The sequence below is a fragment of the Oncorhynchus clarkii genome, chromosome 22, assembly GCF_045791955.1.
Source record: "Oncorhynchus clarkii lewisi isolate Uvic-CL-2024 chromosome 22, UVic_Ocla_1.0, whole genome shotgun sequence".
NCBI lineage: Eukaryota > Metazoa > Chordata > Actinopteri > Salmoniformes > Salmonidae > Oncorhynchus > Oncorhynchus clarkii.
In genome coordinates this window covers 52,856,158-52,880,786 of record NC_092168.1, presented here as the reverse complement: position 1 = coordinate 52,880,786, position 24,629 = coordinate 52,856,158, and the positions used below count along the sequence as shown (strand labels likewise).

The 24,629-nt window shown below is 46.6% G+C and overlaps 1 protein-coding gene across 1 annotated transcript in view; it reads right to left on the bottom strand.

The window, feature by feature from the left end:
• Positions 1-24,629, bottom strand: part of LOC139380404 (transient receptor potential cation channel, subfamily M, member 2) — a 79,495-nt gene that overhangs the window by 22,262 nt on the left and 32,604 nt on the right. Inside the window, exons 7-17 of the mRNA XM_071123045.1 lie at positions 24,407-24,607; positions 24,188-24,290; positions 23,202-23,323; positions 13,754-14,125; positions 9,004-9,171; positions 8,317-8,449; positions 1,931-2,076; positions 1,381-1,493; positions 750-854; positions 432-513; positions 99-248 (exon numbers count right to left, since the gene is read on the bottom strand). Of these exons, the coding sequence (XP_070979146.1) occupies positions 99-248; positions 432-513; positions 750-854; positions 1,381-1,493; positions 1,931-2,076; positions 8,317-8,449; positions 9,004-9,171; positions 13,754-14,125; positions 23,202-23,323; positions 24,188-24,290; positions 24,407-24,607 (1,695 nt within the window). The remainder of the gene's footprint in view (positions 1-98; positions 249-431; positions 514-749; positions 855-1,380; positions 1,494-1,930; positions 2,077-8,316; positions 8,450-9,003; positions 9,172-13,753; positions 14,126-23,201; positions 23,324-24,187; positions 24,291-24,406; positions 24,608-24,629) is intronic.

Below are 24,629 nucleotides of genomic sequence, written 5' to 3'. Positions count from 1 at the left end.
GATGTGTGTGTGTGTGTGTGTGTGTGTGTGTGTGTGTGTGTGTGTGTGTGTGTGTGTGTGTGTGTGGGTGCGTGCGTGCACAGGACATTGTGTCTCACCTGTCGGACCTCCTCACAGACCAATGAGATGAGCCAGACATAGAGAAGCCCCTCCCTCCAGGAGGGCGTGGTCTGGAAGTCGATCATCAGCACCACAGAAAACAGCAGCAGGAAGCTGAAGTAGGACAAGATGTTCCAGTAGAACTTCACCTGTGGGGAGAGGTCAACAGAGGTCAGGGACCAGGTAAGGTTTAACAACAACAGTAGAACTTCACCTGTATGGGGAGACATCAACATAGGTCAGGGGTCAGGTAAGGGTTAACAGCAACAGTTGAACTTCACCTGGAGAAAGATCAACAGAGGTTAGTGTTGAGGGGTTGGGTAAGGGTTTACCTGAGGAGAGGTGAAGAGGCTGACCAGCCGGGTGGAGACTGTCAACGGCTTCAGACCCAGAGGGATCCTGGCAGGGAGGTCACTGAGGGGGCAGACGGCAAAGGTGAGAGGTCAGGAGGGAGAGGTCAGGGGTGAGGTGTCAGGTAAGTGTTTATAGCTGCAGAATGTAACTCAATATGCATCAGAAATGTCACCCTTTGTCCTTCTAGTGCACTACTTTAATAGGGAATAGGGGGCCATCTTGGAAAGACCCCAAGTCTACTATTATAGGGAAGAGGGGCCATCTGGGACAGACTCTCAGTGTATAATCAGACTCACTGTACAGGATACTTCCTCCTGGTGCAGGCCTGGCTTCCTGTTAATGACTCCATGGTGAGCAGCTCAGCACTCCTCTCTGCCTCTCTCTGGATGGACTCATCACGCCTGGGGGATTAGAGAGGATATTACTCATCCAGACCCAGAACATGTTCAGTGTTTAGTCATGTATACATCCAGTTAGATTCACTTCCCTGAGTGAGCAAGATGGCAGTTCAGTCTTCTACCATTGGGTGTTGCTGCAGCCATGTGGTGTGCCTGAGGTTTTACGACAATCTCTCTCCTCACCCAGACTCTGTCCTCCTATCTCTGGTAAACCACTACATTGTTACAGAGCTGTGGCCAGCAGTACCTACCTGAATCCCAGTAAGCCAGTGTAGATGAGCAGGAAGAACAGCATAGAGTAGCACCCTCCACAGAGGGGTTAGTGGACAGAGGTTAGTTACCTGAATCCCAGGAAGCCAGTGTAGATGAGCAGGAAGAACAGCACAGAGTAGCACCCTTCACATAAGGGTTAGGGGACAGGGTTAGGGGTTAGGGGCCGGGGTTAGGGGACAGGGTTAGGGGCCACGGTTAGGGGCCTGTGATAGAGGTTAGGGCTTAGGGGCAAGGTTAGGGATCAGAGATTAGTTACCTGAATCCCAGGAAGCCAGTGTAAATGAGAGGGAAGAACAGCATACATAGCAGCACCCTCCACAGAGGATTGTCCGCCGCCAGCTCCCCACACCAGATCTGGGTCAGGAGAGCCTGCGGGAAACAGAACGGAAGACTCAGGACCAGATCTGGGTCAGGAGTGCCTGGGGGAGACAGAACAGACGACTCGGGACCAGTTCTGGATCAGGAGAGCCTGGGGGAGACAGAACAGACGACTCAGAACCAGTTCTGGATCAGGAGAGCCTGGGGGAGACAGAACAGACGACTCAGGACCAGTTCTGGATCAGGAGAGCCTGGAGGAGACAGAACAGACGACTCAGGACCAATCACAGAAACAGTGCTACACAACACGCATAAGGGAACACCTGCTTTAGAAACCGTTTAATCCACTTCTACTCCACTAGATCTCACAAGACGTGAGGCAGTGTAAGGAAAATATTTGAGAGAAGTGTAATTAATTAAATACAATTCAAAAGGCTAGTGATAATATAACTGGAGTTACCTGAACCCCATAATGACCTTTGACCTACCTGAACCCCAGAGTGAGCAACAAAGCTCTTGTCATCAGCCTCCAGAGCCAGCCTCAGACAAGTGGTTTGACCCCAGGATGAAGAGATCCGGATTAGCATCCTCTGGGCACGCTCCTCATCACAGCAGTGGCACTCACTGAACACACCTGCGACAACACACACGCACACAGGACATACACTGAACACACCTGACAGACAGGACAAGACCACTCACGGAACACACCTAAGAGAGACAGGACTTGGTCACTCAGTCTCACCACAAGATAACAGGACTGACAGATGGGAGAATAATTTGTAAAATAACAAAGTCTGCTCATTAATTTCCAGTGCTTGACTTGGACTGAAATAGATGTCAGTACTCATTTTTGGTGCCGGTAAAATGTATATTTAGGTGCAGGGCCCAGTTGCATAAAACCCTTCAGAGTTTACCTTAAGGAATTACCTTAATAACTACATGAGTGGAACAATTCATGTATTATGGATTGATTGTTTTGAATGTTGTTATGCTAATGGTGACATGTGGGTAAAGAAGTTGTGTACCAAAGACATTGACACTTTCTCAGCATGTCCTGGTGAATGAAGAGGGCGAACTCTGATCCTGAGAGTGAAACTGACCTATATCCAAATTGCAATCTTTGATGATAATGATAATACTCAGGAACTGTAGCAAGTTTATGCTAATGGGACATAGAGTCCATGGGCATTGCCTTATAAATAGTGAGATCATGATGCTTGTCCTGGGTCATGTTCATTAGGCACTAAAAGGAATAAATCTTATTAAACCTGGAGTCACTACCTGGATTTATCCAACAAGATATGTTAATATTAGTTTCGACAGATGGTGCTATAGGGATGGAAATGGCTGTTTCCACCATGCTAACCAATGGGAGTATGCTCAGTTTCAACATGATTTGTTTCGTACTGATGAAAAATGTACTCTGACTTAAATTGCTGAGAATTTCTTAACAATTTTTAATGTCTTATTAAAGCTTGTAATTTTCTTTTAAGTTGAGAGAAGTCTCAAAATGGGGGATTGTGGTAGAAAAATTACAACAATGTTTAAAACTGTTTATGCATAGAATAGGTATGATGAGTACTCTCTCATCTGTGTCTACGGGACTGAGTTGGGCCTCTGGGGCTTGAACTGACAGTTGACTTGGTGATAAAACCTAAAGACTGCCTTCCATAGACAAGATGTGGTGGGTCTAACTGAGATAGAGAGAGCGTGGAGGAGTAGAACAAAACTCTCATTGTTCCTAATCATCCTGGCCGGGTTGGGGGTTAAAACAACACTAGGTGCAGATAACCACGAGATGAACCCAAAGTGACTTGTGATGCCCCCTGATCTGCATGGGAGGGGTGGAACCAGCCATGACCGAACATTTTTTATGCTATATAAGAACCAGGATTCCTCTGGGAGGTTAAGCTATGTTCCAATCCCAATACCACAACACACACTACAGATGGTCGACCAGCTTCATTATTAGCAGGCTTCAGGTAAGACCCAAGTGCAGACTGTTTTGAAGTGCAGACTGTTTTGAAGTAACAATGTTTATTGCAACAACAGGGGAAGGCACACGACAGGTCAAGACAGGGCTTTCTCCTATAGAGCTCAATTTTTATGTAATGGTCTGCCTACCCATGTGAGAGACGCAGACTCGGTCTCAACCTTTAAGTCTTTATTGAAGATTCATCTCTTCAGTAGGTCCTATGATTGAGTGTAGTCTGGCCCAGGATTGTGAAGGTGAACGGAAAGGTACTGGAGCAAAGAAATGCCCTTGCTGTCTCTGCCTGGCCAGTTCCCCTCTCTCCACTGGGATTCTCTGCCTCTAACCCTATTACAGGGGCTGAGTCACTGGCTTACTGGTGCTCTTCTATGCCGTGCCGAGGAGGGGTGCGTCACTTGAGCGGGTTGAGTCACTGACATGGTCTTCCTGTCTTGGTTGTGCCGTGGCGGAGATCTTTGTGGGCTATACTCGGACTTGTCTCAGGATGGTAAGTTGGTAGTTGAAGATCTCTAGTGGTGTGGGGGCTGTGCTTTGGCAAAGTGGATGGGGTTATATCCTGCCTGTTTGGCCCTGTCCGTGGGTATCATCGGATGGGGCCACAGTGTCTCCTGACCCCTCTTCTCAGCCTCTTGTATTTATGCTGCAGTAGTTTATGTGTCGGGGGGCTAGGGTCAGTCTGTTATATCTGGAGTATTTATTCTGTCTTATTCGGTATCCTGTGTGAATTTAAGTATGCTCTCTCTAATTCTCTTTCTCTCTTTCGGAGGACCTGAGCCCTAGGACAATGCCTCAGGACTACCTGGCATGATGACTCCTTGTCCACCTGGCCGTGCTGCTGCTCCAGTTTCAACTGTTCTGCCTGCGGCTATGGAACCCTGACCTGTTCACTGTGATTACTATTATTTGACCATGCAGGTCATTTATGAACATTTGAACATCTTGACCATGTTCTGTTATAATCTCCACCCGGCACAGCCAGAAGAGGACTGGCCACCCCTCATTGCCTGGTTCCTCTCTAGGTTTCATCCTAGGTTTTGGCCTTTCTAGGGAGTTTTTCCTAGCCACCATGCTTCTACACCTGCATTGCTTGCTGTTTTGGGTTTTAGGCTGGGTTTCTGTACAGCACTTTGATATATCAGCTGATGTAAGAAGGGCTATATAACTAAAGACATTTGAATTTGATTTTGAATTGGATCGTCTCGCTGTGGTTCCCCGACGGGGGTGGTCTGGTGGGTGACTAAGCCTATAGAGCACCCGTCCAGTGCTCTAAAGACCCATGGGAATGGAGAGGGGTTGAGTGTGGATTCCCAGCTCGGACACCAGGGTAACGTCCATGAGACTCGTGTCGGCCCCTGAGTCGATGAGTATCTGGAGAGACTTGGACTGGTCGTCCCACCGCAGGTTGACACGGAGAGGGCAGCGAGCAAGGGGGATGAACATTTTTTTTAAGACCCACCAGAGTACTCACTCCAACGAATGAGCTGGGTCTCTTGAAGGGACATGTAGACACATAATGACCAACAGTAACGCAATACAGACAACTCTGGGTCTCAAGTCTGCTTATGTGTTCGGCTGAAGACAGCCTAGCCCTGTCGAGCTGCATCGGCTCGAGAAGAGGGAAATTGGCAGTCTCCGGAGGCTCTTGGAGGGACTCGGGTAAGGTCGGATCATCTTGAGGACGTAGACGACAAGGACTTCATCAGATGCAAGGTGGGATCCCTGATTGAGGGATTGGAACCGCAATCTGATCTCTTCTCCTACGTTCCCGTAGCCGACCATCGATCTGGATGGTTAAAGCGATGAGTGAGTTGAGATCTGTCGGTAGTTCTCGGGCTGCCAGCTCATCCTTTACCTCATCCGATAATCAAAACAATGCTTCTGGGTCGAACAGGTTCCAGGTTCCTACTCTGCTAGCGTGCGGAACTCCACCGCATAGTCTGCCTGAGGGAGTCCTGCCGAAGTAACTTCCGGGTAGCCTCTCTCCCGGACACTGGAGTCTCAAACTTAACTCACCTCCGCCACGAATACCTCCAGACAGAGGCAGACGGCGGATTGTTGCTCCCACACCACCAGGCGAGTGCCCTCCCGGACATCAGCGTAATAATGTACACTATCTTCGAGCAGTCCAAGGGGAATGAAGAAGGCTGCAGCTCGAAACCAAGTGGGCACTGGGAGAGAAAGGCCCAGCAGGTTTTGGAATCTCCATCGTAGTGCTCCGGGGGAAGTAAGAGGGTCCCGGGAAACCGGGATGACGGTGTTGGTAGGCAACCCATGGAATTGGTCCCGCAATGCGTCCGATGTAAGGTCATGACGTTCGGCCTGAACCCTTCCATTAACAGCGAAGCAACTCCTCGTGTCTATTATTGATGGCTCCTTAGGAAGAGATGGCAATGCGGAGCTGGTCCAAGTCTGCTGTGTCAGTCATGGCCAGTTCGTACTATCAGGTTTCAGGTGAGACCCAAGTGCAGACTGTGTTGAAGTAACAATGTTTATTGCAACAACAGGGGCATGCAAACGACAGGTCAAGACAGGCAGGGGTCGATAATCCAGAGTGCTGCAAAGGTACAGGACGGCAGGCAGGGTCAGGAGCAGAGTGGTCAGGCAGGCGGGCTCAGAGTCAGGACAGGCAAGGGTCAAAACCAGGAGGACAAGAAAAAGAGAGACTGGGGAAAAACAGGAGCTGAGAAAACGCTGGTTGACTTGAACAAGCAAGACGAATTGGCACAGACAGACAGAAAACACATAAATACCCAGAGGATAAGTGGGGAAGATGGGCGACACCTGGAGCGGGTGGAGACAAGCACAAGGACAGGTGAAACAGATCAGGGCGTGACAATTATTGCAATAATGAATCAATGTTAAATAAAGATTGATTGTTTGAATAATTGTCCAAATCTCTCTCAGTGTACATGAATTTCCACTACACTGTGCTGCACTATACCATCGGTTCATACAGACAGTATGTCTCAGTGCCGTATTGTGTGTCTGTGCTGCACTATACCATCGGTTCATACAGACAGTATGTCTCAGTGCCGTATTGTGTGTCTGTGCTGCACTATACCATCGGTTAATACAGACAGTATGTCTCAGTGCTGTATTGTGTGTCTGTGTTGCACTATACCATTGGTTCATACAGACAGTATGTCTCAGTGATAGAAATAGAATCAATAGAATGGGCGTCCCCATTCACGTTAATGATGGCATAATGGGTGGACCGGCGGCCATTGCGAGTGTACCCATAGGCGCAAAGCACAAAGTAAATGCTAGGTTCAAAATATACAGATTAAACCTGCACTGCGTAACTATGTGTGTACAGGTGTTATTGGAGACTGCTTATTGGACCGTAAGTAGCTACAGGAGGGTAGTGTGTACATCACTGGGGCTTCCTGCCATCCAGGACCTCTATACCAGGCGGTGTCAAAATTGTCAAAGATTCCAGCCACCCAAGTCATAGACTGTTCATTATGCTATCGCACGGAAAGCAATACCGGAACGCCAAGACCAAAAGGCTCCTTAATTAATAACAGCTTCTACCCCCAAGCCATAAGACTGCTGAACAGTTATGGAATGGCTACTTGCATTGGCCCCCTTATTTTATTCGGATTTATTCTTTGCACTGACTACTTGTTATTGTTATCTTATTGTGTTACTATTTTTCCTTTAGTTTATTTTGCAAATGTTTTTTATTTTAAAAAAACTGCATTGTTGGTTAAGGGCTCATGCAGTTAATTCAGAAACTATTCAGACCCCTTGACTTTTTCCACATTTTGTTACATTACAGCCTTATTCTAAAATTGATTCAATCAAAAATAATCCTAAAAATGTATTCACAATACTCCATAATGACAAAGCGAAAACAGGTTTTTCAAAATTTAGCATATTTTTAAAACATTAAATATTATTTACATAAGTATTTAGACCCTTTGCTATGAGACTCTAAATTGAGCTCAGGTGCATCCTCTTTCCATTGATCATCTGTGAGATGTTTCTACGACTTGATTGGAGTCCACCTGTGGTAATTCAATTGATTGGACATGATTTAGAAAGGCACACACCTGTCTATGTAAGGTCCCACAGTTGACAGTGCATGTCAGAGCAAAAACCAAGCCATGAGATCGAAGAAATTGTCCGTAGAGTTTAGAGGCAGGATTGTGTCGAGGCACAGATCTGGGGAAGGGTACCAAAAAAACTATGCAGCATTGAAGGTCCCCAAGAACACAGTTGCCTCCATCATTCTTAAATGGAAGAAGTTTGAAAGCACCAAGGCTCTTCCTAGAGCTGGTCACTCAGCCAAACTGAGCAATCAGGGAAGAATTTCCTTGGTCAGGGGGGTGACCAAGAACCTGTTGGTCACTCTGACAGAGCTCCAGAGTTCCTCTGTGGAGATGGGAGAACATTCCAGAAGAAAAACCATCTCTGCAGCACTCCGACAATCAGGCATTCATGGTAGAGGGGCCAAACGGAAGCCACTCCTCAGTAGAAGGCACATGACAGACCATGAGAAACAAGATTCTCTGATCTGATGAAACCAAGATTGAATTCTTTGGCTTGAATGCCACATCCGGAGGAAACCAGGCAGCATCCCACAGATGTATGATGGTGGCAGCATCATGCTGTGGTTATTTTTTCAGCATCAGGGACTGGTAGACTAGCAGGATCAAGGGAAAGATGAACGTAGCAAAGTACAGAGATATCCATGATGAAAACCTGCTCCAGAGCGCTCAGGACCTCAGACTGGGGCAAATGTTAATATGGACAGTATGTCTTAGTGTGTCGGCTACTGTAGCGATGGTTAATAAGGACAGTATATACTATTGTGTCGGCTACTGTAGCGATGGTTAATAAGGACAGTATATACTATTGTGTCGGCTACTGTACCGATGGCGTGTCTCTCATAGTGTTTGGCCAGTTCTCTCATCTCCTCCGCCTCATCCTCCTCTTCCGCTCCTTCCTCAGCCAGCTTCTTCAGGATCTTACTAGCGGCTAGAGCTGCTGACGTACAGTCCCGGGACTGCACACAATGAACAAACATGTTAAGAGTAATAATATTTATTTCTCTAATCATATATTCTTATTTAGTCTGTTTCAAGCATTTTGCTTTAACTGCAGAATGAATACTTTGGGACAACTGGATAACTAGATAACTGGATAACTGGATAACTAGATAACTGGATAACTAGATAATTAGATAACTGGATAACTAGATAACTGGATAACTGGATAACTAGATATCTGGATAACTGGATAACTGGATAACTGGATAACTAGATAACTGGATAACTGGATAACTAGATAACTGGATAACTGGATAACTAGATATCTGGATAACTGGATAACTGGATAACTGGATAACTAGATAACTGGATAACTGGATAACTAGATAACTGGATAACTGGATAACTGGATAACTGGATAACTGGATAACTAGATAACTGGATAACTAGATAACAAGATAACTGGATAACTGGATAACTAGATAACTAGATAACTGGTTAACTGGATACCTACACCAGACAGTCAGTTCCATATTTAGACTGCCCTGCACTGGTTCCTAACCTACTCTACCTGCTCCCAGGCGATCTCAGCCAGCTCTTTCTGGTTCTGCAGGATGGCCCAGAGGAAAAGGTCTCCGCCTGGGTCTCTGAAAGTCTCCTCTCCCCTTTCTGAATCTCTCCCTGGTCCTCTGTCTGGGTCTGGTGAGGCCTGGAGCTCCAGCTGCTCTTTAGGTGGCAGCTAGCACAGAACAGATAGGTGGGTCAGTAGACAGCACAGAACAGATAGGTTGGTCAGTAGACAGCACAGAACAGATAGGTGAGTCAGTAGACAGCACAGAACAGATAGGTGGGTCAGTAGACAGCTAGCACAGAACAGATAGGTGGGTCAGTAGACAGCACAGAACAGAAAGGTGGGTCAGTAGACAGCACAGAACAGATAGGTGGGTCAGTAGACAGCACAGAACAGATAGGTGGGTCAGTAGACAGCTAGCACAGAACAGATAGGTGGGTCAGTAGACAGCACAGAACAGATAGGTGGGTCAGTAGACAGCTAGCACAGAACAGATAGGTGGGTCAGTAGACAGCACAGCACAGATAGGATGGTCAGTAGACAGCACAGAACAGATAGGTGAGTCAGTAGACAGCTAGCACAGAACAGATAGGTGGGTCAGTAGACAGCTAGCACAGAACAGATAGGTGGGTCAGTAGACAACTAGCACAGAACAGATAGGTGGGTCAGTAGACAGCACAGAACAGATAGGTGGGTCAGTAGACAGCACAGAACAGATAGGTGGGTCAGTAGACAGCACAGAACAGATAGATGGGTCAGTAGACAGCACAGCACAGATAGGTGGGTCAGTAGACAGCACAGAACAGATAGGTGGGTCAGTAGACAGCACAGAACAGATAGGTGGGTCAGTAGACAGCACAGAACAGATAGGTGGGTCAGTAGACAGCACAGCACAGATAGGTGGGTCAGTAGACAGCATAGAACAGATAGGTGGGTCAGTAGACAGCACAGCACAGATAGTTGGGTCAGTAGACAGCACAGAACAGATAGGTGGGTTAGTTAGTTAGGTTAGTTAGTTAGGTTAGTTAGTTAGGTTAGTTAGTTAGTTAGTTGGGTTAGTTAGATAGGTTAGTTAGGTTAGTTGGGTTAGTTAGTTAGTTAGGTTAGTTAGTTAGTTAGTTAGGTTAGTTAGTTGGGTTAGTTAGTTAGTTAGTTAGTTAGTTAGTAGGTTAGTTAGGTTAGTTAGTTGGGTTAGTTAGTTAGTTAGGTTAGTTAGTTAGTTAGTTAGTAGGTTAGTTAGGTTAGTTAGTTAGTTAGTTAGTTAGTTAATTAGTAGGTTAGTTAGGTAAGTTAGATAGATATGTTAGGTTAGTAACATATTCTGTTTCACGGAATCATGGCTCTCTCCAGATATACTGTCCCCATCCATATATCCAGCTAGATTCTATGTACATCGCGCGGACAGGAAGAAAGAAGTCTCTGGGAAAAAGATAAGTGGAGATGTATGTTTTATGATTAACTGCTCATGGTGTGGTTGTGGTAATGTACAGGAACTCAAGTCCTTTAGTTCACCTGACCTGGAATACCTCACCATCAAATGCTGACCGCAACACCTTCCGAAATAATTATCTTCGGTCAACGTCACAGCCGTGTATATTTCTCCTCAAGCCGATACCACGACATCTCTCAAGGAACTACACTGGGCTTTGTGCAAACTGGAAACCGTATATCCCGAGGACGTACTTATTGTAGCGGGGGACTTTAACAAAGCAGATCTGAGTAAATGCTACAGAAATTTTATCAAAACATCACCTGCGCTACTGGTGCCTCAAAAACTCTCAACCATTGCTACTCATGCAAAACACCAGTCTCAATGTCAACAGTGAAGAGGCGACTCCGGGATGCAGGCCTTCTAGGCAGAGTTCATCAATTAGCCTTTTAAAATGTTCACCTTGGATTAACTAACACAACGTGGAGTGATTGTTGCTGATAATGGGCCTCTGTACACCTATGTAGATATTCCATAAAAAATCTGCCGTTTCCAGCTACAATAGTCATTTACAACATTAACAATGTCTACACTGTATTTCTGATCAATTTGATGTTATTTTAATGGACAAAAAAAAAAGTTTTTCTTTCAAAAACAAGGACATTTGTAAGTGACCCCAAACGTTTGAACAGTAGTGTGTGTATGTACATAAAAATATATCACTCCTGTCTCTGACAGGGTCTCTATTTTTTAATTCCATTCTTTTACTTTTCAGATTATTTTACTGAACTGTTGGAGCTAGGAACACAAGCTTTACGCTACACCCGCAATCACATCTGTTAAATATGTGTATGGACCAATCATATCTGTTAAATATGTGTATGGACCAATCAAATCTGTGAAATATGTGTATGGACCAATAACATCTGTTAAATATGTGTATGGACCAATAACATCTGTTAAATATGTGTATGGACCAATCACATCTGTTAAATATGGACCAATAACATCTGTTAAATATGAGTATGGACCAATAACATCTGTTAAATATGGACCAATAACATCTGTTAAATATGTGTATGGACCAATAACATCTGTTAAATATGTGTATGGACAGATAACATCTGTTAAATATGTGTATGGACCAATCACATCGGTTAAATATTTGTGGACCAATCACATCTGTTAAATATGTGTATGGACAGATAACATCTGTTAAATATGTGTATGGACCAATCACATCTGTTAAATATGTGTTTGGACCAATCAAATCTGTTAAATATGTGTATGGACCAATACAATTTCATTTGATTTTGATTTGATTAGGTGGACAGCTATAGAAACCAGACACATATAGTCTCTATAAAGTATATCTAGCCGGCAGCTACAGAAATCAGAGACATGTGACTCACCAGCTGGATTCGGTCTTTGAAATTGTGTTTTTTTACATTGGATAAAAGTAGAGACTCAGCTACAAAATGGTATACCATACACTGCGTTTGATGAACAATGGGAAAGTAATTCTGCTTTGAATGTTGATCAACTTGTAAACACACTTTTGAGAAAATGGCCTTTGAATGTTTTGATACCTAGTGAGCTACCGAGCTCTTCTTTGTCTACACCCATTCAGCATTGTTCAAACCCCCTTAAGCTTTAGCCCAACCCATCTTGTTTCGCTCTCGAAGGGCACACTCGACGCTCTGGCCGATGATTTGTTTACCTCTGGATAACAGGAAAACAGCCTAACCAGCTCTGCTGGCAACAATTTCATTACTCTTTTTTGCCGACGTTTACTGACACCGGCCATATTCAATGGTTGTTGTACACTTTAGCTTAAGACGTGTAGCTACCTAGCTAGGTAAACAATGAACCTAGCTAGGCAAACAACGTGTGAGATCACACACGTCACGTAACATTAGCTAACGAGCCAGCCAGCTAACGTTATCTAGTTAAACAATAATGAACATAGTGCCAAATCACGTATTGACTACACTGCATGAATCTGCTGGGAGCTAACCAACCAGGTTCAATGTTAGCTAGCTAACATTAGGCTCTAACTAGCAAAGCGAACGGCTCCAGGATACGAATAATAACATCATACACAACGTTAGCTAGGGAGCCATCCAGCTAATGTTAGCTAGCTAGCTAACAATACACTTTAGCTTAAAACATGTTGCTAGCTAGCTAGGTAAACAATGAGCCTAACTAGGTAAATAACGTGTAAGATCACACACGTCACGTAACGTTAGCTAATGAGCCAGCCAGTTTACGTTAGCTAGTTAAACAACAATGAACATAGTGCCAAATCATGTCGTTACTATCTTACATGAATCTGCATAGAACTAACCAACCAGGTTCAATGTTAGCTAGCTAACATTAGGCTCTAACTAGCAAAGCAACCGGTTCTGGGATACGAAAAATAACATCATACACAACGTTAGCTAGGGAGCCAGCCAGCTAACATCAGCTAGCTAGCTAACGGCACACTTTAGCTTGAAATGAAACCACTTTGTCAAAATTATAAACGTGTAATATCTGAAAATGTAACTAGCTAACGCTAGACTATCTTACCTTTATACATCATCGTGCATGATGGACGCATCTCCCTGTCATGGATGCCATGCCATGGTTGCCCTTAGTTTGAAGATGTAATTCCAGAGACATGTGTTTCCTCCATGTCTTTAGCTATCATAATCTAATTCCACTGATTTAAAAACTTGATCCTCCAGAAAGTGGAGAGCAACACTTATACAGCTCCACTACACAATACATTTTTTTTAAAGCCACGTTTGACAGGATTACCAATACAGACTGACTAGCTCAAATAGACAGAAGCCTTCTGTATGGCAGATCAATCCGAACTTCTCTCGGCATGTCCAGCACACTCATAATCTCAGCCAATCATGGCTAGTGAGAACGTTGTTGTCTTTTTCTGTGGCTTAACCAACAAGGCTCGTCATTTAACAATTTTATTCGTATTTACAGATGGCATACAACTTTGATATTAAGGCACATGAAAGTTCACATGTTCCAGAAGGCATTTTTTTGATAAAATATACATTTAAAAAACATTCAAATGGCTCTCTTGTGAAGTCATTACTTGCGACATACGCCTAGTTTTCTGAAACGGGTCACATATAGTCTCTATAAGGTATATCTAGCTAGCTGCTACAGAAACCATAGACATATAGTCTCTATAAGGTATATCTAGCTGGCAGCTACACGAGACATCTAAATAACTGGCCACGATATTATGACCCCACACCAGATCCACTGCTTCTGTCACCATGGCGATGCTGTCTGACACAGTTTGATACTCACTGTGACAGCGACATCCTCCTTGGGCTCCTTTGGGTACCTGGTGGAGTGCAGGCCAGGCAGGGGGTAGAGGGGCTGGGTGAAACTGCCCAGTAGGTGGCGTATCTCATCCGAGACGTGACTGAGAGAGATGGTCCTCCCTGCAGCACCCCGAGGACTCAGGGTCTGACTACGTCGACTCTTCTCGGTCTGGATGCGCTTGGCTAGGCGGCGTAGGAAGAAGCAGGAAGTGGGCAGCTGGGTGTAGAGGTCACACAGAGTGGTCTGGTCCCCCAGGAACTCTCTCAGACACACTCCGTTCTCCAGGAGCAGCCGGACAAATTGCGGCTTGTGGCCCAGCAGGGCTGAGAACATGGCCTGATGCAGGTCACTGGACTGGACAGGAGAAGAGTGATTTCTTCAACATGATAATACTGTAATCTTGGAATTACCTTTTAAAATATTACATTTTGTCTATTACCATTGACTCTGTGCTGGTACCCCCTGTATATAGCCTCCACATTAACTCTGGATCGGTACCCCCTGTATATAGCCTCCACATTGACTCTGTACCGGTACCCCCTGTATATAGCCTCCACATTGACTCTGTACCGGTACCCCCTGTATATAGCCTCCACATTGACTCCCCACTATTGTTATTTACTGCTGCTCTTTAATTATTTGTTAATCTTATCTCTTACTTTTTTAGGTATTTTCTTAAAACTATATTGCTGGTTAAGGGCTTGTAAGTAAACATTTCACCTGTTGTATTCGGTGCATGTGACAAATAAAATTTGATGTGATTTTCCCTCCAATTGGCGACTGATTTCCATATGAATATTGTAAAATCTGCATAAAGAATATGTGCTGTGTTTCCATCAAACAGAGTTGTTGCTGATAAAAGTCTGTGCGTGATGACATAGTGCACACAAAATGTTTTTCATGTACCGGCTATAAATCTAAAGGTGTTTCCATCGCATTTTAAATTTTTTGTCACAAAAACTGTTGCATTAAACAGCAAATGTGCCTACTCTGGTTTTAGTTCTTACGCTCTAGCCAACAGCTGGCAGATCCAGCTGGTAGACTGTGCTGGTAGACTGTGCTGGTAGACTGTGCATGTAGACTATGCAGGTAGACTATGCAGGTAGGCTGTGCTGGTAGACTATGCAGGTAGACTATGCAGGTAGACTGTGCTGATAGACTGTGCTGGTAGACTATGCAGGTAGACTATGCAGGTAGACTGTGCTGGTAGACTATGCAGGTAGGCTGTGCTGGTAGACTGTGCTGGTAAACTATGCAGGTAGACTGTGCTGGTAGACTGTGCTGGTAGACTATGCAGGTAGGCTGTGCTGGTAGAGTATGCAGGTAGACTGTGCTGGTAGACTGTGCTGGTAGAGTATGCAGGTAGACTGTGCAGGTAGACTATGCAGGTAGACTATGCAGGTAGACTGTGCTGGTAGACTATGCAGGTACACTGGGCAGGTAGACCATGCAGGTAGGCTGTGCAGGTACACCGGGCAGGTAGGCTGTGCTGATAGACTATGCTGGTAGACTATGCAGGTGGACTATGCTGGTAGACTATGCAGGTAGACTGTGCAGGTAGACAATGCAGGTAGGCTGTGCAGGTAGGCTGTGCAGGTAGACTATGCAGGTAGACTGTGCAGGTAAACTGTGCTGGTAGACTATGCAGGTAGACTATGCAGGTAGGCTGTGCTGGTAGACTATGCAGGTAGACTGTGCTGATAGACTGTGCTGGTAGACTATGCAGGTAGACTATGCAGGTAGACTGTGCTGGTAGACTATGCAGGTAGGCTGTGCTGGTAGACTGTGCTGGTAAACTATGCAGGTAGACTGTGCTGGTAGACTGTGCTGGTAGACTATGCAGGTAGGCTGTGCTGGTAGAGTATGCAGGTAGACTGTGCTGGTAGACTGTGCTGGTAGAGTATGCAGGTAGACTGTGCAGGTAGACTATGCAGGTAGACTATGCAGGTAGACTGTGCTGGTAGACTATGCAGGTACACTGGGCAGGTAGACCATGCAGGTAGGCTGTGCAGGTACACTGGGCAGGTAGGCTGTGCTGATAGACTATGCTGGTAGACTATGCAGGTGGACTATGCTGGTAGACTATGCAGGTAGACTGTGCTGGTAGACTATGCAGGTAGACTATGCAGGTAGACTATGCAGGTAGGCTGTGCTGGTAGACTATGCAGGTAGACTATGCTGGTAGACTGTGCTGGTAGACTATGCAGGTAGACTATGCAGGTAGGCTGTGCAGGTAGACTGTGCAGGTAGACTATGCAGGTAGGCTGTGCAGGTAGGCTGTGCAGGTAGACTATGCAGGTAGACTGTGCAGGTAGACTGTGCTGGTAGACTATGCAGGTAGACTATGCAGGTAGGCTGTGCTGGTAGACTATGCAGGTAGACTGTGCTGATAGACTGTGCTGGTAGACTGTGCAGGTAGACTATGCAGGTAGAAAATGCAGGTAGGCTGTGCTGGTAGACTATGCAGGTAGACTATGCAGGTAGGCTGTTCAGGTAGACTGTGCAGGTAGACAATGCAGGTAGGCTGTGCAGGTAGGCTGTGCAGGTAGACTATGCAGGTAGACTGTGCAGGTAAACTGTGCTGGTAGACTATGCAGGTAGACTATGCAGGTAGGCTGTGCTGGTAGACTATGCAGGTAGACTGTGCTGATAGACTGTGCTGGTAGACTATGCAGGTAGACTATGCAGGTAGACTGTGCTGGTAGACTATGCAGGTAGGCTGTGCTGGTAGACTGTGCTGGTAAACTATGCAGGTAGACTGTGCTGGTAGACTGTGCTGGTAGACTATGCAGGTAGGCTGTGCTGGTAGAGTATGCAGGTAGACTGTGCTGGTAGACTGTGCTGGTAGAGTATGCAGGTAGACTGTGCTGGTAGACTATGCAGGTAGACTATGCAGGTAGACGGTGCAGGTAGACTGTGCTGGTAGACTGTGCAGGTAGACTGTGCTGGTAGACTGTGCTGGTAGACTATGCAGGTAGACTATGCAGGTAGACTGTGCTGGTAGACTATGCAGGTAGGCTGTGCTGGTAGACTGTGCTGGTAGACTATGCAGGTAGACTGTGCTGGTAGACTGTGCTGGTAGACTATGCAGGTAGGCTGTGCTGGTAGAGTATGCAGGTAGACTGTGCTGGTAGACTGTGCTGGTAGTCTATGCAGGTAGACTATGCAGGTAGGCTGTGCTGGTAGGCTGTGCAGGTAGACTATGCAGGTAGACCATGCAGGTAGGCTGTGCAGGTACACTGGGCAGGTAGGCTGTGCTGATAGACTATGCTGGTAGACTATGCAGGTGGACTATGCTGGTAGACTGTGCAGGTAGACTGTGCAGGTAGACAATGCAGGTAGGCTGTGCAGGTAGGCTGTGCAGGTAGACTATGCAGGTAGACTGTGCAGGTAAACTGTGCTGGTAGACTATGCAGGTAGACTATGCAGGTAGGCTGTGCTGGTAGACTATGCAGGTAGACTGTGCTGATAGACTGTGCTGGTAGACTATGCAGGTAGACTATGCAGGTAGACTGTGCTGGTAGACTATGCAGGTAGGCTGTGCTGGTAGACTGTGCTGGTAAACTATGCAGGTAGACTGTGCTGGTAGACTGTGCTGGTAGACTATGCAGGTAGGCTGTGCTGGTAGAGTATGCAGGTAGACTGTGCTGGTAGACTGTGCTGGTAGAGTATGCAGGTAGACTGTGCAGGTAGACTATGCAGGTAGACTATGCAGGTAGACTGTGCTGGTAGACTATGCAGGTACACTGGGCAGGTAGACCATGCAGGTAGGCTGTGCAGGTACACTGGGCAGGTAGGCTGTGCTGATAGACTATGCTGGTAGACTATGCAGGTGGACTATGCTGGTAGACTATGCAGGTAGACTGTGCTGGTAGACTATGCAGGTAGACTATGCAGGTAGACTATGCAGGTAGGCTGTGCTGGTAGACTATGCAGGTAGACTATGCTGGTAGACTGTGCTGGTAGACTATGCAGGTAGACTATGCAGGTAGGCTGTGCAGGTAGACTGTGCAGGTAGACTATGCAGGTAGGCTGTGCAGGTAGGCTGTGCAGGTAGACTATGCAGGTAGACTGTGCAGGTAGACTGTGCTGGTAGACTATGCAGGTAGACTATGCAGGTAGACTATGCAGGTAGGCTGTGCTGGTAGACTATGCAGGTAGACTATGCTGGTAGACTGTGCTGGTAGACTATGCAGGTAGACTATGCAGGTAGGCTGTGCAGGTAGACTGTGCAGGTAGACTATGCAGGTAGGCTGTGCAGGTAGGCTGTGCAGGTAGACTATGCAGGTAGACTGTGCAGGTAGACTGTGCTGGTAGACTATGCAGGTAGACTATGCAGGTAGGCTGTGCTGGTAGACTATGCAGGTAGACTGTGCTGATAGACTGTGCTGGTAGACTGTGCAGGTAGACTATGCAGGTAGACTATGCAGGTAGGCTGTGCTGGTAGACTATGCAGGTAGACTATGCAGGTAGGCTGTTCAGGTAGACTGTGCAGGTAGACAATGCAGGTAGGCTGTGCAGGTAGGCTGTGCAGGTAGACTATGCAGGTAGACTGTGCAGGTAAACTGTGCTGGTAGACTATGCAGGTAGACTATGCAGGTAGGCTGTGCTGGTAGACTATGCAGGTAGACTGTGCTGATAGACTGTGCTGGTAGACTATGCAGGTAGACTATGCAGGTAGACTGTGCTGGTAGACTATGCAGGTAGGCTGTGCTGGTAGACTGTGCTGGTAAACTATGCAGGTAGACTGTGCTGGTAGACTGTGCTGGTAGACTATGCAGGTAGGCTGTGCTGGTAGAGTATGCAGGTAGACTGTGCTGGTAGACTGTGCTGGTAGAGTATGCAGGTAGACTGTGCTGGTAGACTATGCAGGTAGACTATGCAGGTAGACTGTGCTGGTAGACTATGCAGGTACACTGGGCAGGTAGACCATGCAGGTAGGCTGTGCAGGTACACTGGGCAGGTAGGCTGTGCTGATAGACTATGCTGGTAGACTATGCAGGTGGACTATGCTGGTAGACTATGCAGGTAGACTGTGCTGGTAGACTATGCAGGTAGACTATGCAGGTAGACTATGCAGGTAGGCTGTGCTGGTAGACTATGCAGGTAGACTATGCTGGTAGACTGTGCTGGTAGACTATGCAGGTAGACTATGCAGGTAGGCTGTGCAGGTAGACTGTGCAGGTAGACTATGCAGGTAGGCTGTGCAGGTAGGCTGTGCAGGTAGACTATGCAGGTAGACTGTGCAGGTAGACTGTGCTGGTAGACTATGCAGGTAGACTATGCAGGTAGGCTGTGCTGGTAGACTATGCAGGTAGACTGTGCTGATAGACTGTGCTGGTAGACTGTGCAGGTAGACTATGCAGGTAGACTATGCAGGTAGGCTGTGCTGGTAGACTATGCAGGTAGACTATGCAGGTAAGCTGTTCAGGTAGACTGTGCAGGTAGACAATGCAGGTAGGCTGTGCAGGTAGGCTGTGCAGGTAGACTATGCAGGTAGACTGTGCAGGTAAACTGTGCTGGTAGACTATGCAGGTAGACTATGCAGGTAGGCTGTGCTGGTAGACTATGCAGGTAGACTGTGCTGATAGACTGTGCTGGTAGACTATGCAGGTAGACTATGCAGGTAGACTGTGCTGGTAGACTATGCAGGTAGGCTGTGCTGGTAGACTGTGCTGGTAAACTATGCAGGTAGACTGTGCTGGTAGACTGTGCTGGTAGACTATGCAGGTAGGCTGTGCTGGTAGAGTATGCAGGTAGACTGTGCTGGTAGACTGTGCTGGTAGAGTATGCAGGTAGACTGTGCTGGTAGACTATGCAGGTAGACTATGCAGGTAGACTGTGCAGGTAGACTGTGCTGGTAGACTGTGCAGGTAGACTGTGCTGGTAGACTGTGCTGGTAGACTATGCAGGTAGACTATGCAGGTAGACTGTGCTGGTAGACTATGCAGGTAGGCTGTGCTGGTAGACTGTGCTGGTAGACTATGCAGGTAGACTGTGCTGGTAGACTGTGCTGGTAGACTATGCAGGTAGGCTGTGCTGGTAGAGTATGCAGGTAGACTGTGCTGGTAGACTGTGCTGGTAGGCTATGCAGGTAGACTATGCAGGTAGGCTGTGCTGGTAGGCTGTGCAGGTAGACTATGCAGGTAGGCTGTGCTGCTAGGCTGTGCTGGTAGAGTATGCAGGGAGACTATGCAGGTAGGCTGTGCAGGTAGCCTTTGCTGGTAGACTATGCAGGTAGGCTGTGCAGGTAGACTATGCAGGTCGACTATACAGGTAGGCTGTGCTGGTAGGCTGTGCAGGTTGACTATGCAGGTAGACTGTGCAGGTAGGCTGTGCTGCTAGGCTGTGCTGGTAGACCATGCAGGTAGGCTGTGCAGGTAGACCATGCAGGTAGGCTGTCCAGGTAGGCTAGTATACATGACAACATTATTATTGATAAGAATATTGGTATTTGTCAAACGGCAAGCGTCAATCGTCATGTCACCAGAATAAGACCCTTGATATTGATTAGAAAGGACTGGATCATTAAGCCGAACACCGTGCACTACCACCCTGTGAAGTTCATCAAGCCCATCACTGTGCACTATCACCACCCTGTGAAGTTCATCAAGATCCTCACTGTGCACTATCACCACCCTGTGAAGTTCATCAAGCCCATCACTGTGCTCTATGCAGGTAGACTGTGCTGATAGACTGTGCTGGTAGACTATGCAGGTAGACTATGCAGGTAGACTGTGCTGGTAGACTATGCAGGTAGGCTGTGCTGGTAGACTGTGCTGGTAAACTATGCAGGTAGACTGTGCTGGTAGACTGTGCTGGTAGACTATGCAGGTAGGCTGTGCTGGTAGAGTATGCAGGTAGACTGTGCTGGTAGACTGTGCTGGTAGAGTATGCAGGTAGACTGTGCAGGTAGACTATGCAGGTAGACTATGCAGGTAGACTGTGCTGGTAGACTATGCAGGTACACTGGGCAGGTAGACCATGCAGGTAGGCTGTGCAGGTACACTGGGCAGGTAGGCTGTGCTGATAGACTATGCTGGTAAACTATGCAGGTGGACTATGCTGGTAGACTATGCAGGTAGACTGTGCTGGTAGACTATGCAGGTAGACTATGCAGGTAGACTATGCAGGTAGGCTGTGCTGGTAGACTATGCAGGTAGACTATGCTGGTAGACTGTGCTGGTAGACTATGCAGGTAGACTATGCAGGTAGGCTGTGCAGGTAGACTGTGCAGGTAGACTATGCAGGTAGGCTGTGCAGGTAGGCTGTGCAGGTAGACTATGCAGGTAGACTGTGCAGGTAGACTGTGCTGGTAGACTATGCAGGTAGACTATGCAGGTAGGCTGTGCTGGTAGACTATGCAGGTAGACTGTGCTGATAGACTGTGCTGGTAGACTGTGCAGGTAGACTATGCAGGTAGACTATGCAGGTAGGCTGTGCTGGTAGACTATGCAGGTAGACTATGCAGGTAGGCTGTTCAGGTAGACTGTGCAGGTAGACAATGCAGGTAGGCTGTGCAGGTAGGCTGTGCAGGTAGACTATGCAGGTAGACTGTGCAGGTAAACTGTGCTGGTAGACTATGCAGGTAGACTATGCAGGTAGGCTGTGCTGGTAGACTATGCAGGTAGACTGTGCTGATAGACTGTGCTGGTAGACTATGCAGGTAGACTATGCAGGTAGACTGTGCTGGTAGACTATGCAGGTAGGCTGTGCTGGTAGACTGTGCTGGTAAACTATGCAGGTAGACTGTGCTGGTAGACTGTGCTGGTAGACTATGCAGGTAGGCTGTGCTGGTAGAGTATGCAGGTAGACTGTGCTGGTAGACTGTGCTGGTAGAGTATGCAGGTAGACTGTGCAGGTAGACTATGCAGGTAGACTATGCAGGTAGACTGTGCTGATAGACTATGCTGGTAGACTATGCAGGTGGACTATGCTGGTAGACTATGCAGGTAGACTGTGCTGGTAGACTATGCAGGTAGACTATTTAGGTAGACTATGCAGGTAGGCTGTGCTGGTAGACTATGCAGGTAGACTATGCTGGTAGACTGTGCTGGTAGACTATGCAGGTAGACTATGCAGGTAGGCTGTGCAGGTAGACTATGCAGGTAGACTGTGCTGATAGACTGTGCTGGTAGACTATGCAGGTAGACTATGCAGGTAGACTGTGCAGGTAGACTGTGCAGGTAGACTGTGCTGGTAGACTGTGCTGGTAGACTGTGCTGGTAGACTATGCAGGTAGACTATGCAGGTAGACTGTGCTGGTAGACTATGCAGGTAGGCTGTGCTGGTAGACTGTGCTGGTAGACTATGCAGGTAGACTGTGCTGGTAGACTGTGCTGGTAGACTATGCAGGTAGGCTGTGCTGGTAGAGTATGCAGGTAGACTGTGCTGGTAGACTGTGCTGGTAGGCTATGCAGGTAGACTATGCAGGTAGGCTGTGCTGGTAGGCTGTGCAGGTAGACTATGCAGGTAGGCTGTGCTGCTAGGCTGTGCTGGTAGAGTATGCAGGGAGACTATGCAGGTAGGCTGTGCAGGTAGCCTTTGCTGGTAGACTATGCAGGTAGGCTGTGCAGGTAGACTATGCAGGTCGACTATACAGGTAGGCTGTGCTGGTAGGCTGTGCAGGTTGACTATGCAGGTAGTCTGTGCAGGTAGGCTGTGCTGCTAGGCTGTGCTGGTAGACCATGCAGGTAGGCTGTGCAGGTAGACCATGCAGGTAGGCTGTCCAGGTAGGCTAGTATACATGACAACATTATTATTGATAAGAATATTGGTATTTGTCAAACGGCAAGCGTCAATCGTCATGTCACCAGAATAAGACCCTTGATATTGATTAGAAAGGACTGGATCATTAAGCCGAACACCGTGCACTACCACCCTGTGAAGTTCATCAAGCCCATCACTGTGCACTATCACCACCCTGTGAAGTTCATCAAGCCCATCACTGTGCACTATCACCACCCTGTGAAGTTCATCAGTTATTCATCTGTAGCCTAATAAACTGCATGGTTTCCCCAAACAAGTCGTAGTGGGAGGACCACACAACATATCATCTCGTGACTTTACTTCCCTATGCTGGTTATTATATTATGATATTTAATAATATATATATTATTATTATATCAACATTTGTATATAAAGGATTTCCATTTCTCACATTATTAATTTTACTGACACAAAAAGATCCCAACATGTCAAATGAACATATTTATACAATTGTACCGAAACTTCCTGTTTCCATCACAGCTGTGACAGTATGACTTCACTCGCATAACAACTGTGTATCTAATTTTTTTTAAATTTAGATCAAATGGTATCCAATTCTATAGTTATGACCTTCTATCATTGCAGTAACTCCCCAAAGGGCTTGGAAGAGCCTCACTGCTTCTTTTACACACGGCTCTGATTGAAAGTTAGTCGAACCTACCTTCCACTGGCTATCCTCAGTGAAGATGTCAGTCTTAGCGATGTCCACTCTGTTCCAGGCTACGGCTAGCTCCAGTTGTCTCTCCCAGCGCTCCATCCCAACAGACTCACTGCTCCTGTTGGCTGGGAGGGGAAGAGGAGAAGAGAGAGAGATAAACCTGGATTAGAACTAGGGCTGTGGTGTTTCCCGGAAGTCTAGACCTTATAACCAAGGCAACCTGGTGCTGATCAGGTTGCGTGTGCAGTTCTAAACTGATATGGAAACCATTCTTCCAATGTGGAATTTAGAAAGTGACTTACTCTGCATAATTTAGCCGTAATGCAAATCCTTAGAGCTTAATATGAGACAGCATTAGTCTGGTAATATGTGACCCCGTGATGCATCAGAATGTCCAGATGAGGCACTCAGATTCTTCTAGATGGCGACGAATGAGACTATTTACAGAACGTCTCAGTCTGAGAGACATCCTAAACTCAATCATCTACTTCAGGAAGTGTCAAGAAGAGTCTAAGCTTTCAACATTAACACACTGTCTGGAAACCAAGCGGACAAAGTGCTGCTCATGTACTCAGCATTAGTAATGTTACTCTGTGACTCAGCAGAATAACCTGTTATTCTGAGGTACTCAGCATTAGTAATGTTACTCTGTGACTCAGCAGAAGAGCCTGTTATTCTGAGGTACTCAGCATTAGTAATGTTTCTCTGTGACTCAGCAGAAGAGCCTGTTATTCTGAAGTACTCAGCATTAGTAATGTTTCTCTGTGACTCAGCAGAAGAGCTTGTTATTCTGAGGTACTCAGCATTAGTAATGTTTCTCTGTGACTCAGTAGAAGAGCTTGTTATTCTGTGGGACTCAGCATTAATAATGTTTCTCTGTGACTCAGCAGAAGAGCCTGTTATTCTGAGGTACTCAGCATTAGTATTGTTACTCTGTGACTCAGCAGAAGAGCCTGTTATTCTGAGAAGCCACAAGGCCTGGTTGTTACCTTTGAGCAGCGCCTGGAGAATGGCCACATCAACATCATCGTGGTTGTCTTCACTCATACGGAACACTGTCAGTAGCTGAGGCATCCTGATGATGTCCTGAATCTGGAATAAAGGAATGAAACTTCATTATAAAGTATTCCCTTTAAGAAGGAGCTCCATGTATTTACTAACCATGTGAAACCAGAATGACCGGCTGGTTTAACAAGGCTATGTGTTACCTTCTTTGTCCATTCTATGATCTTGAGCTCTGTGAAGGAGTCATACTCCGGACCGAAGAACTGTTTCATTAGCTGGTGGATGACAGACAGGGTAACCTTGGTAACGGGGAGACCAGCCACATGGGCGACGACGTCCGCAAGTCTCCCTGACCCTTCCAGGATGACACAGGGGGTCCTGTTCAGCATGGCACCGTAGATGGTCTGAGGTGGGGTGATGCGTGAG